The following is a 14746-nucleotide window of genomic DNA, read 5'->3' on the forward strand; positions in this document are numbered from 1 at the left end:
TTGATGCTTAATTATTGTTCAATGATTGATTTCCATCATTTATGTGCTTTTTATTTCATGAAATATGGTCTAGATTAGAATTCATGTTGCTAGAATTTGAGTTTTAATGTTTTTCATGTTATTCGTGTTCTTCTTCTTCTTCTTTGCATTTGATTCGTTATTTTCGAGTTTTTTCATGTTTTTTGTGTTTTTTGGTGTATAATCTGTTTTTTGGCTTTCGTTTTCTTTTTTAGTTGTTTTTTGATCAAACCAGGATCTTTGATTCGGTTTATGGTTGAAACCAAATATTTTGGGTCATCCCAGTCAGGTTAACTCAGTCGGGTCAACCCAGTTGGGTCAAGAATGGGTCAAAGGGTTAAGACTCTGTTTAGCTTGCAATATGTTTGCTAAAAGAGTTTTTTGGTTTAAGGGTGTGTTTGTCAAACACCCCCTTATGCTTGTTTCGACAGTTTTATTATAAAAAAATTATGTTTTTTTTCCAAACAAAGCCTAAAAAATTAAAAAAATAACAAAAAAAATAATTTTAATCACATCTATCTTTAATTAATTTGTTGTTATTTATAAATTTATTTTACTTGCAACATTTTTTCTTACAGACTACAGCTCATGGACATGAGCCAAGCTCAATGGAGCTTTTTGTGGAGACGCACGTGTAGAGTGAAGACTGCCAAAAATAGGTGCAACAGTTTGTTGACTACTGCGCTCAACACTTTGTGGTATGTTCGTTCAACCATTTTCTTTTGTAAATTATTATTTACTTGAATTAAATTTGATGATTTCATTTTTTTATTTCTAGGAGACATATAACAGCCGATTGAGGGAGAGATACGGGAACAATCCTTCGACCCACCTGGATTTCGATCCGGATTTGTGGATGGAGGTAGGATCATATCTGGTGGACCCGATAGAAATTAGGTGTACAAACTCTTCAACACCACGACTAACTTGTAGATGGCTCGTAGTGTCTCAAACGTTAGGAGCTTGCAATCGATATGGACCACCCAGTCTCAGGAGTTCGCGACCTTGCAACAACATACGACCCATCTTATTGAAGAATATGAACAACTCTATGCGGATTATGATGAACTTCGTAGAATGGCCATGGATATGAGATCACAGATGGGTGGTACGTGTGCGCCTCCTTTTTGGCCATATGGTCCCGGGAACGATCAACCTCCTCCAACGCCGCCATTTTTCTTCTTTAATTTTATTTGAACATATAAATTTGTAATGAATATTTGGCTTTTATATTAAGATAATTTATTTTTACATACTTGAATTTTATACAATTTTTTATTTTTTATTATTTTATTTTTTTGTTCAATAAATAATTTTTTTTAAAAAATATATTTTTTAATTATTACGGACGGAGTTACCGACAAACTTTGTTCGTCGTTATATTCCAGAGAGTTGAAAAATAATTACTGCATATGCCATTTCAACTGTTACATCACCGATGGAATAATTCCTTCGGTATTTTATAGAGGGTTTGGAATAAAATTACTCCATATGCCATTGTCAATCACCGAAGAAATAATTTCGTCTGTATATTCCAGTGGAAAAAAAATTGGCTTGCATTTTCTATCTGTAAAACCATCGGGTTTTTTTGTACCGACATTAATGAAATTACTGACAAGAGGAATTTACCAATGGACTGATTCCGTCCGTAAATCAGTCGGTAAAATTCATGCTGACGGAATGGTAGAGTAAATACCGAGAAAACATTTTGTTGGTAAAACTGTTAAATGCAGCAGTGTTAAGAAGCTTGTCATCACTTGTGGTTTGCGGATCTGCTGGTTATATTCATACGTACACTCATGCTTACAGTGCAACAATCAGAGACGCCTCCCACGGCTCATCATTGAGCTCTGTACAGTTCCAAACTTAGTCGGTGAAATCACACCTTGAAGAGCTTCAAAGCATTTCAAGAGCATATTGTATCTTTCAATTCCATGCTAAGTAAGAGGTGATAATGAGGAAGTAAGAAAGATAATTATGACAATACATACAAATAGAAAATGATATATAAATCACAGAAAGTTTATTTGAAGAAGTAACAAGAAGCTCCTGACTCGAGTTCTAGCAACCTCTCCTCGTCTACGTTTAGCAGAGGGAGAATATCGTACAGGACTAAAGGTAACACAACTGGAGGAGGTTATGCATACAAGAAAGCTAAGTGATTAATCAATAGGTCTTTAAAACGGAACTGGTTTACCCTTAGGGTAATCGACATAAACCCTCCCCTTGTAGCGTTGAGCTGCCTCGTTGCTGTCGATAACTTCTGTTGCATAGTAATATGTGGGATGAGCATAGGGAACCTTCATAACTGGTGGCCGCCTCTTGGCCCGGCCGAAGTGCTCATCAATGGCTGCAAAACCCTCCTGCCCAATCTTAACAAGACGATCTGCCTGACGTGCCATGTTAACTACAATTAATCAACACACAAAGACAAGTAGCTGTTTATAGGTTTTGTTGGTTTTCTTGCTTTGGCTAATATGTAGGAGGCCAAGCCAACCTTTATAGAGAAAGGAAAGGTTTGGTTGACAACAGCTGTGGAATGAATAATGGTAGACAGTACTCCTTTTTGTAAATAAAAGCACCCAACATTTGTGTACGATAAAACTAACCATTGCTGAGAGAAAAATCAATAGCTTTTCTTCATCTTATCACTACTGACGATAAAAGCATCACAAAATGAAAAAAAATATATATCATCAAAAGTTTATTAATATCATATTTAAACACAAAAAAGTAAAACATGTTAGATTTGGATGTTTTCAATACTTAATAAACTTTTTATATAAAACAATTTTACTGGTTTTTTTGTCGTCCGATCACCATCGATGACAAAACCATCACCAAGAGTTTATTATTATCGACTTTGGATTGGAATTGAATGTTCTAAATACTTAGTAAACTGAAAAATAAGGGATGCAAACACTGCTCATTAACAACTGTTGTCAGCCAATCATTAGAGCCACTTTTATGAATTTGTGTTGGGCATAAATTATAATATCTGATCATGTGATTAAAGAAAACAAAAGCTTCCCTGCTTTTGGACTAATGCTTTTTCGACCGGTCAGGAATCAAGTCAGGTCCAAAAGCAGTAGCAGCAAAAACACTAAACCTTCGCAAAAGCCAATTATGAAAGAAGATTCCTTCTGTTCTCTAATCAGAATAATCTCAGTTTAATTATGTGACGATATTGCAGTTTCTAATTAATGGCAATAAGCACAATCAGGATATTATCTGACCTTGGTCTCGGCATTGGATAACCTGCACTTAACATTTTTTTTGCTTCTTAATCCCAGAGCCCTTTTTAACAGTTATATTAGGGGTTCGCTAGTATTATCTGACCTTGATCTCGGCATTGGATAACCTCAAGCAATGTTTGTTCTTCATATGTAAACAAAAGGGAAACTTATCGAATCCAATTACAGGTGGAAAAAAATTAAAAGGCAATTTGTAGTAAAAACTCAATGATCTCTGAGCCAAGCCCCCGCAAGCTATTCCAAGCTTATTTTACAGAATATTAACTCACAAAAGAATAGAATTATGTTCTTAATTAGCACATATGGCAAACAAATGGCCTTCAGTACATTTGAAGTGGCTCGAAGGTTCTCTCTAGTGCGAAGGTCAATTTTTGTAAAATTGATTCCTTCCAACTTGTTTCCTAGAATCGATGAGACTTAAATTTGTTTGTGAATCTAATTCCTTATAACTAAACTTTTCGTTTCCAATTTATTTTCATAATCTGTTTTTTTTTTTTGCTTTAACTGATCTTGATTCTCTCCGAAACTTGATATCTTTATTTCTTACTCTAGTTAACTTCATGACATAATCAATGTGACGCAACCTGACCACCTCATCCTAACAAAATTAAAATCTATTTACATCTCAAATCCGAATAAACAAGTTGCTTGCATTAAACCCCAATATTGAAGGAATAATAGAGAATGGAATTTTGGTCAAAAAGTTGCCTCAGATTCTATTCTTTGACATAGACTAGGTAGCTAGAACTAGATGTTGTTGTTGATAATTGCAGGGTTGTTATGTGGTGGTTTGTTTTTAGGTGTTGAAGGTTGCTTTCTAAGCAGCCTATGGTTGGTTCTAGCCAATGGTAAAGACTGGTCTAGTTCTCCACCATATCATTCATTTTTTTTCCATTTTTTTGGCAAATCAAACTAGGACTAAGAAGGGGATGATGTTTCAAGATTCGTAGGATTGGAATCTCAAGTTAACCGAGCTAAAGAAAAAGACTAAGGTTCTAGTTAAAGAGGGGTCTCTAAATTGAGATTTTAGGTTAACCGAGTTGAAGGCAATATTTTGGTTCTTGTTAAATGGGATCGTAGGATTGGGATCTCAAGTTGACCGAGCTAAAGAAAAAGACTAAGGTTCAAGTTAAAGAGGGGTCTCTAAATTGAGATTTTAGGTTAACCGAGTTGAAGGCAACATTTTGGTTTTGGTTAAAGGGAATCGCTTGATTAAAGGGAGTCACTAGATTGAGATTCTAGGTTAACCAAACTGAAAGAAACATTTTGGTTCTAGTTAAATAGGATTGTCGGATTGGGATCTCAGGTTGAATGAGCTAAAGACAAAGACCAAGGTTTTAGTTAAAGGGGGTCTCTATATTGAGATTTTAGGTTAACCAAGCTTAAGGCAACATTTGGGTTCTGGTTAAAACGAATCATCAGATTGGGATTTCAGGTTTGTCGAGCTGAAGACAAAGACCAAGGTTCTGGTTAAAGGGGGTCTCTAGATTGAGATTTCAGGTTAACCAAGCTGAAGGTGACATTTTCGTTCTAATTAAAGGGAATAGCTAGATTAGGATCTCAAGTTGACTGAGCTAAAAACAAAGATCAAGGTTCTGATTAAAGGGGATCTGTAGATTGAGATTTCAGGTTAACCAAGCTTAAGGTGACATTTTGGTTTTGGTTAAAGGAAATCACTAGATTGGGATCTCAGGTTGACCGAGCTAAGGATAAAGACCAAGGTTTTGGTTAAAGGGGGTCTCTAGATTGAGATTTCAGATTAACTAAGCTAAAGGCGACATTTTGGTTCTTATTAAAGAGAATCGTCGTATTGGGATTTTAGGTTGACCAACTTAACGACAAAGACCAAGGTTCTGGTTAAAGTGAATCGCCAGATTGGAATTTTAGGTTACCGAGCTACTTTTCATATTTTAGTTCTAGTTAAAGCGGATCGCCAAATTGGGATCTCAGGTTGACCGAACTTTTGGCATTGATTTTGGTTTTGGATTAAGAAAATCACTAGATTGCGATTTCAAGATAACCAAGTTGTACACAGTTTGATTGTAGTTTCCGTTGATGGGGATTGCTATGAAAACAAAGTTTCAGGTCAACCAAACTAAAAGCTTTGAGAAAAACAGTCCGTTAGTCAAGCACTTAACAAGTCTTTGTTCCATAAGTATTATGAAGAAGGAGCAACTATTGCCATAAGAGTGGTAAGTTGTAAACCGTGAGTATAATCGGCCAACAAGAATAAGGATCAACAAATGACCTGAATGGGTTGAATCCATCTGTACATAACCCAAGATGCACGTTCCTTGATTCAGCTGAAAAATAAGAATGCACACTGTTAAAGTGTTTCCATGCTTCACCGTCAGAAGAATGCACCATCACTCCATCCACCGCATCAAGTGATTGGTGCTATATCATGTGCTCAGTAGTCTTTGGTGATATGAATAACCTCTACAGTCTAGGTGTGATTGGGAAGTATCTAAGTTTTTTATATGCCATAAGAGTCTTTCTCATGCCAGTTCTGGGTTTGTAACGGGAATGCTCTCATGTCATGCACACGGTTAGCTCAGCATTTTCAAGGTAGTACATCATGCAAAAGTTTGGACACATGTCAATTTTCTAGTATTCTAAACCGAGGGGTTTAATCATGGACTTAGTAGCATAGAAGTTCTCTTTCAGCCTCTTCCCTTCAAGTAGAATGCTTCTCGCCCATTCAATAATTTTGTCGGCAATTCTGTTGGTTGAATTTCAGGTAGTGATGCCTCAGATTCCTCAGGACTTTCCATGCATGATAGACCATTTTCTTTCAGGGATACCCTAAAGAGGACTTAAAGATTTCAGTTGTATATGTGTGATAACAGAGCAGAAAAAGAAAACTCTCTCGGATAGGACCCAATTTGTGGCAGTTTCATGTCATCAAAAGTTCACCGAAAGGCGATGCTTGCAATCGTTATGTTTCAGAAGCAATAATATTCTTGTTTATCCTTCTAGGCTAAGATGAAATATGGAGGAAGTTAAAGCACATCTCATGTTTTTGATGGGTCCCATTTATAATGAAGGATTGGGAAAGATCAAGAAAAGGTATAACTCGGAGCATTTCCCATTTTTCCCTTTTTTCTGTAAAAGATATGTGTAAAGCAATGCTTCAGAGGGAGGCTTACTAATATCATTTTCATAGGAGATAAGATATTTTTACTAGATACACTTGCTCACATGGCTCGGATTGGGAATCATGTTTTTCCTTAAATCTTCATCGACTATCAGCTTAGTTAAAGAGATGTGAAGGAAATTTTGGTTGTAGAACTCAGAAATGATCCAATCATGGTCATGATCGCTGATATTCTTAGATATCATGTAAATTTCTACTGTTTTTTTTTCTAAGCTATTGTTTTACCTTGAACTCCGTTTATTATTTCTTTATCGGAGACGCTTCCCATGGCTCATCATTTTATCCTTGTGCTCGGGACAATTCTAAAATGAGGTGATAATTCTAAACTCGAAATTATTCAGTGAAATCACACCTTGAAGAGCTTCAAAGCTTTTGAACAGCAAATTAATTATTTGTTTGCCCTAAACGGACTACTAACAGATATGTTCATGTACTAGTGAAAGATGTTTAGGCCAAGAGAAAGCATGATCACGCAAGACCAGAATAATAGTCTAAAATAATAATAACAGGAGATATTCTAACCGTTAAATCAGGTTTAAATTTTTATAGAAGATTCTACAAACCGTTTTCCCATTAAAAACCACTCAATAGTTATCAGAGCATTGTATCTCCATAAAGTAGGCTAATTAGTTATTATTTGGGATAATTTTGTTATTTTTCCTTAATTTTCACAGATTTATTGTTTATTTTTAAATTTTATGTTATTTTCCGTTATGTTTTGGGATTCTGATATTGTTTCGAATCTTGGCCGATTTTTCTAGTCTATGAAAGAGATTGTAAACCTCTTTAGAAGGTAAACTTAATCAAATTAATATTTTAGAAATAAGGTTTTAGGATTCTCAGTGTTTTAACATTATTTCAGTTTATCTTTTGTCTTTCTATGCTTGCAGCTATATTGTTGTGCTTCCGCTTGCATTAAACTTTCAAAACCACTAAGTCAGTTATCGAAGCATTGGATCTCCTATAAAAGGGATTGTAAATTAACCTCTTTAGGAGGTAGACTTGATCTTAGGATTCTTCGTGTTTTCACCTTATTTCAGTCCATCTTTTTATTTCCATGCTTGCAGCTATATTGTTGTGCTTCCGACTGCATTAATCTTTCAATATTTCATGCTAAGTAATAGGTGAATAAGGTAATAATCAGGGAAGCAGAGTGATATTTATGACAATGCATACTTGACCAGCCAAATAGAAAATTATGATATATAAATCACAGAAATTTTATTTGATGAAGTAAGAAGAAGCTCCTGACTCGAGTTCTAGCAACCTCTCCTCGTCTACGTTTAGCAGAGGGAGAATATCGTACAGGACTAAAGGTAACACAACTAGAGGAGGTTATGCATACAAGAAAGCTAAGTGATTAATCACTAGGTCTTTAAAACGGAACTGGTTTCCCCTTACGGTAATCGAGATAAAGCCTCCCCTTGTAGCGTTGAGCTGCCCCGTTGCTGTCGATAACTTCTGTTGCAGGAACATAGTAATATGTGGGATGAGCATAGGGAACCTTCATAACTGGTGGCCGCGTCTTGGCCCGGCCGAAGTGCTCATCAATGGCTGCAAAACCCTCCTGCCCAATCTTAACAAGAAGATCTGCCTGACGTGCCATGTTAACTACAATTAATCAACACACAAAGACAAGTAGCTGTATATAGGTTTTGTTGGTTTTCTTGCTTTGGCTTAATATGTAGGAGGCCGAGCCAACCTTTATATAGAAAGGAAAGGTTTGGTTGACAACAGCTGTGAAATGAATAATGTTAGATAGTACTCCTTTTTGTAAATAAAAGCACCCAACATTTGTGTACGATAAAACAAACCATTGCTGAGAGAAAAATCAATAGCTTTTCTTCATCTTATCACTACTGACGATAAAAACATCATAAAATGAAAAAAAGATTATCATCAATAGTTTATTAATATCATATTTAAACACAAAAAAAGTAAAAACTGTTAGATTTGGATGTGTTCAATACTTAATAAACTTTTTATATAAGAAACTTTTACTGGTTTTTTTGTCGTCCGATCACCATCGATAACAAAACCATCACCAAGAGTTTATTATTATCGACTTTGGATTGGAATTGAATGTTCTAAATACTTAGTAAACTGAAAAATAAGGGACGCAAACACTGCTCATTAACAACTGTTGTCAGCCAATCATTATAGCCACTTCTATGAATTTGTGTTGGGCATAGATGAGAATATCAGATCATGTGATTAAAGAAAACAAAAGCTTCCCTGCTTTCGGACTCATGCTGTTTCTACCGGTCAGGAAACAAGTCAGGTCCAAAAGTAAAAGTAGCAAAAACACTAAACCTTCTCGAAAACAAATTATGAAAGAAGATTCAGGGTATTTTATCTCGGTTTCTTTAATTTGAAAAATAATGGAAAATCCGAAATAAAACATAAAATTTTGAAAAAAAAAAAAAAACAAAATTGGCTTGAGCCGAATCTTCTCATCTTAATTTGAGGAAATCCATTTAGAGGATGGATTGCCAAAGAGCTCCTCCATAGAGATGGGCTTTGGGAATCTAAGTAAAAATTTAAGATTTATCTGACGGTTGAATAAAAAGCTATGGTTTTTTTTAGATACTTTATTAGTTTGGCATGATCATATTTTTTCTTGAATTTATTCCTATCTTATTGAACTATAAAAGTAAATGTTAAATCATTTATGTAATTTGTTGGTGATTTGACCCTCATCTAGCTATATCAGTTCCCCTTCTAACCACTCATAACCTCCAGTTTCTTCTAGCTATGTTGTATCATTTAGAAACTAATATTATATTCATCGATCCATTTAGATTTTTATTTCCTAAACATTATTTATTATTTAATATAAAATAAAAAAAGTAATATATATGTATGCATATTGAATTCAGATTGAATTGATATCTCGAATAATTGCTTTCAAGTTCGTCCGAAAATATCTATTAACACCGGGAAAAAAGGGTCTATGCATGCAAAACTATGGACAGTTATTGTTAGTACTTGGTGGCACAAATGTTCAAAGTTCCTAAAATATATATAAGACAAAAATCGCATTCAATTATTGAACAAATGATTCCTTAATTCCGACTCTTTAGTTTAATGGTGAATCTGATTCCATATAACTATCTTTTCCTTTCTAATTTCTTTTGATAATCTTTTTTTCTTTTCTTTTTTTTTTCCTTCTTTAACTGATCTTTATTCTTTCCAAAACCTATACCTTTATTTCTTATTCTAGTTAACATGACATAATTAATGTGGCAAAACCTCTCCATCTCATGGCCGGCCTCAAATTAATCCGAATAAACGAAGTTACTTTATTGACCGACTAATCGAGAGATAAATTCCGTACGAAAATATAAAGAACAAGTTCTTTATTTGTAAGTGCAATTCCACAGTAAGGAATTATTAGGAAATAAGCAGTGAAGACCTGGCCTGCTCAGTAATGCTAAATAATCAGTGAAGGCACTTTATTCTAGCTTTCTTTATTTACTTAAGGATGTGCTAGATTCTGTAGTAAGGGGCAATCCATTGAGATCTTATGGATATGGTTATCCTTAGAAGCATTCTGGACATTGTACCTCTCACTCCCAATATTATAGTACAAACAGTTAAGTTATGGCTTTCCGTTTTGTTAATAACAATAGGAAAATAGATTCTGATCCCGCTTCATGGGTTCATATACTCACATTTTTTTAACATTTTTATGATATTGGGACAAGTTATATCGTTTTATATGCTTCAAATTCCTCATGACTTACCTTGAGAAACCATTAATGATGTAGTTGGACTTGCGATAACAGGTGATTCTGAGCTGTCATATGTGGGTCTGCCATAATTAGATGAGTATCTGCTCTAGACAGATTATATGGATGTTCTAACATATATATTTATAGACTAGTATGACAAGTCTAGATCCAAAAGAAGGTCTAGTGATGCAAACCCTAGCGGAATTTAATGGTATTCGCGACCTGAAGATCAATCTAACCCAAGTTTGTTGAGATTTGAATGAGCTTATCACAATGGAAGACTTGATCCAAGGCAACAAGACTATAAACCAACTCGATCACAACGCCTACACCTGGAGACGAGCAAAAGAAGTATAAATTCACAACAAAAAATGGTCAATTCTTTGAAGAGTTGAAAGTTCAATCAAGAACAAAGATTGAGCAACCAAAAGTCGGCTACAATGCTGAAAATATTATCACAAGTCTCCCCTAAAATTTGAAGTAAAGAAAACGATTAAAAATTTTCAAACTGTTTTCAAAGCATTTTTGAAATGCAAAAACAAACATGCTTTAATAAGAAAATTCAAGAAGAGAAATGTCAAAAATATATATAAAAAAGTATCTATTAACACTGGGAAAAAAAGGTTCCCTTTCTAGTGTTAGTACTTGGTGGCACAAATGTTCCCTTTCTAGTGCAAAGTTCCTAAAATATATATAAAGCAAAAATCGCATTCAATTATTGAACAAATGATTCCTTCCGACAAGTTTCGTAGAATCGATGAGACTCTTTAGTTTAATGGTGAATCTGATTCTTTTTTTGATAATCTTTTTTTCTATTCTTTTTTTTTTCCTTCTTTAACTGATCTTTATTCTTTCCAAAACCTATATCTTTATTTCTTATTCTAGTTAACCTAAGTAACATGACATAATTAATGTGACACAACCTCTGCATCTCATGGCCGGCCTCAAATCCGAATAAACGAAGTGACTTTATTGACCAACTATTCGAGAGAGAAATTCTGTACGAAAATATCAAGAACAAGTTCTTTATTTGTAAGTGCAATTCCACAATACAGAACTAATAGGAAATAAGCAGTGAAGAGTACTTGGCCTACTTAATAATGCTAAATAATCACTGAGGCCACTTTATTCTAGCTTTCTTTATTTACTTAAGGATGTGCTGGATACAAAATAAAACTTGAGGCACGCACAAACATTGTCCTTAAATATATTTTCTCAACACAAGGTTATATTCCAGAATTCAACAAGATTTTTTCTAAAACAAGGGTTACGGAAACAGCTAGACCAAGATCGAAAGGAAATGCCAGCAAGTTTTGCAAACACAGAAAAATACTATGGTTTTTTCAGCACACTATGATTGTAAGAGTGCATGGCATATATAGGTTGTTAAAATGGAACAACCAGGCAGAAAATAAATTAGAAAATTAAAGAGTTTTTACAACAGTTCAAAAAAATAAAAGAGCTGTTAGGAAGTTAAAGAATTGTAAATGTTAAAAACGTTTTAAAATAAAAGAGTTGTTAGGATTTTGTGACTAATAGAAAATTAATTCTAAGTTTTAAAAAAATTGTGGTTTCAATTTAAGAGCAAAAAACAAATTATTGCTAGAGACAAAAGGTTCAGAAAGTATAGGCATTGCCTCACACGTCGGAGAGCAATCAGAGGTTTTTCTCCTGCTCGGCTCAACTTTATACACGCAAGCCCACTACCCCTTTTGTTTTGGTTACTATCACGTATCAAAGTTTACTATATAAATACTAGATAAATATTTTATTTTTTCAATATGTAATATAAAACCTTATATAGACTCTATGTTTACAAGAAATAAGTTGTGTTTTTTCAAATGTAGGATAAAAACCTTGTAAAATAGTCTTCATTATTTACAATTCTATGGTAAGAGGCAATCCATTGAGATCTTATGGATATGCATATATGGTTATCCTTAGAAGCATTCTGGACATTATCCTTTTAGCAAGGGAAAAAATTTGGTTGGTAAATAACACCATAAAATACCGATAGAAAAATTCAATCAGCAAATCCGTTTGTATTCATTGAATTTTTGATAGTGACAAAACTGTTAAGGAAATAAGCAGTGAAGACTTGTCCTGCGCAATAATGCTAAATAATAAGTGAAGGCACTTTATTCTAGCTTAAAGATGTGCAATCCATTGAGATCTTATGGATATGGACATATGGTTATCCTTAGATGCATTCTGGACATTGTACCTCTCAATCCTAATATTACAGTATAAACAGTAAGTTATGGCTTCCGTTTTGTTAATAATAAAAGGATAATAGATTCTGATACCACTTCATGCGTTTTTTTTTCAGTTTGGTCCTTGGTTTTAGATTTTTTAAATCAAGTTCCTAATTGCATACCAAACTTTAATATTCTTACAATTAAGCCCTTGATTCATCCAATTAAACCTCCTAAAAAACCAATTAAGTCTCGGAACTTTAATTTATTTCAATTAACACCTAAATTGACTCTAAAAACTGATTTTCCCAGTAATCAAGTCCTCAATAAAATTAATTAAGCCTTCCAAAATTCTCATTAAGTCCTTACCTATCCAAATTTGTATTTCTTTACCCTAATAGAAATATTTTCACCAATAGGAACCTTGTCAATTAGAATTGGGTTGTTAATCATAGTAGTTTTGTACATTTTAGTCCTCCAACTTTTCCACTAGTAATTTGGTCCTTCACCATCAACTTGAGTAATCTTTTAGGTTTTTTTCATGTATATCCTCTTGTATTTTGGATTTTCTCTTTCTATTTTTTCTTTTTTCTTTTCTTGATTTTTCGTGGAGTCAAAAGTAGGTAATAACAAATTGATTGTAAATAAGTTTTTGAAATTGAAAACTATAATATAATTAGAACATGAGATTAAAATTCTAGATTTAAAAAAATCAAGTAAGGACTTGATTTACGAAAACGCAGCCTTCAAGTGTTGATCAAATTCTAGGACGAAGAACTATCTTCATATAATTTTTGCACAAATCCTAAATAAATTTATGTTGTTTAATGAGATCCATGAGACTTGAAAAAACTATTTTCACTATGTCATGTATTTCAAGAAACCCAACAACGTAATCATAGAGAAATAAGAGGTGCAGCAAATCACTTTAAGGCACTCATACTTTTTCATCTTTTGGAGTAGCTGACTCTAAAACACTTGGCACACACACACAAACATAGGAAAAAGAAGAAGAAAACAATAAAGTTAAAAACGACTTAATTATGCTTGGTAATTAACTTAACCAAGCAAAGCAAGGCCCAATACATTATCACTAAAGAGCTCAATAGAGTAACTTTTTCTTTCGATAATCCATAATCACCACCCCACCATAATGTTTAGCTGCCTCCTTGTTGTTGATAACATCCATTTTCATCATGGGAACTTGGATTCCACCATAATCATATCGTTGCTGATGGTGCTCTTGAGGAGTTGAAGACCTCCTAGGGCACCCGTACCACTCGTCTATTAGTGCAAACCCTTCCAACCCAATCTTGTAAAGGCGATCTGCTTGGCGAGCCATTTGCAAAATGACACTAAAAAATAAGAAGAAGAAACAGTTTAAGTAGGTTCTGAGTTTGAGCTTGACTTGTACATATGGTTTGAAGCCAAGCTAGTCCGTATATATAGAAATCATAGAAGCCTCTCTAGTTAAGCTTATAGGTTCACTGTGGTCAAAATCAAAATCTTCAAAGAAAGATATAATTCTCACAACTTCTGATGATTGATTCTGTTGCTTTTTCTTTTTTATTATTCTCTATGTTGTTAATTCCATTCACATCTCAGAGAAACTATCGATCCAAAGGCTTTACCAAGTATTACGACTTTTCCAAAATTCAATTAAGAAATATCAAATTCTGGATATGCATGCATGATTCACCATAATAATTGTCGCGGGGTGCGCGGCGACGCGGCGAATTTTCCATTTTTTAGATCTAGGAAGTGTGTATGGTATCTATCTGGTAAATGTGGGGAGACAAGAAAATAGTCTTTTGTTGGTAGGAAAATGGAATGGGAGTCGCCACCTAGTATTTTGGTCACTAGGAACCCTAACTGGTCTCAAAGATTGGGTACGGGGACTGGTTGCGTAAAGGGAAGGTATTAGCACCCCAAATACGCCCTACCTAAAGTAAGCTGCATTGTTTATTTGTCTGATAAAATTCAAGGTCTCGTTGTGTTTCCTAGTTGTTGGTCCGTCTATGGTTCAAGAAAAGTCCTCCTCAATAAGGAGGTCATTATCTTAAGGGGTAAAACCTAATCCTTCTAACGTCTATGTATGTTGGTCCGTCTATGGTTCAAGAAAAGTCCTCCTCAATAAGGAGGTCCTTATCTTATCGGGTAAAACCTAACCGTTCTAATGTCTATGTAAAAAAACCCATATTTTTAATATCAGGAATACGTTTTACGTATAAATTCGTAATCCCAAATACTAAAAGAAGACAAAAAGATTTTTTAAGAATTTTTGAAATATTGGCCTAGTTCTCATGGCTTGAATAAACTGGTTATTAAAGCCAAAATACATGCTAATACATATATTGTTTTGAAATTTCCTTTGTTGTGTGAAAATAT

The 14746-nt window shown here is 34.2% G+C and overlaps 2 protein-coding genes across 2 annotated transcripts; both read right to left on the reverse strand.

Annotated features, from left to right (window-relative positions):
• Positions 1-2019: 2019 nt before the first annotated feature.
• LOC127905858 (uncharacterized) lies at positions 2020-2509 on the reverse strand. The gene has a single exon (XM_052456455.1). The coding sequence runs from the start codon at positions 2418-2420 to the stop codon at positions 2196-2198; it is 225 nt and encodes a 74-aa protein (XP_052312415.1). The 5' UTR covers positions 2421-2509; the 3' UTR covers positions 2020-2195.
• Positions 2510-7625: 5116 nt separating this feature from the next.
• Positions 7626-8125, reverse strand: LOC18110862 (uncharacterized). The gene has a single exon (XM_052456454.1). The coding sequence runs from the start codon at positions 8033-8035 to the stop codon at positions 7805-7807; it is 231 nt and encodes a 76-aa protein (XP_052312414.1). The 5' UTR covers positions 8036-8125; the 3' UTR covers positions 7626-7804.
• Between the last annotated feature and the right edge of the window lie 6621 nt (positions 8126-14746).

This window comes from Populus trichocarpa, chromosome 10 (assembly GCF_000002775.5).
Source record: "Populus trichocarpa isolate Nisqually-1 chromosome 10, P.trichocarpa_v4.1, whole genome shotgun sequence".
Lineage (NCBI taxonomy): Eukaryota > Viridiplantae > Streptophyta > Magnoliopsida > Malpighiales > Salicaceae > Populus > Populus trichocarpa.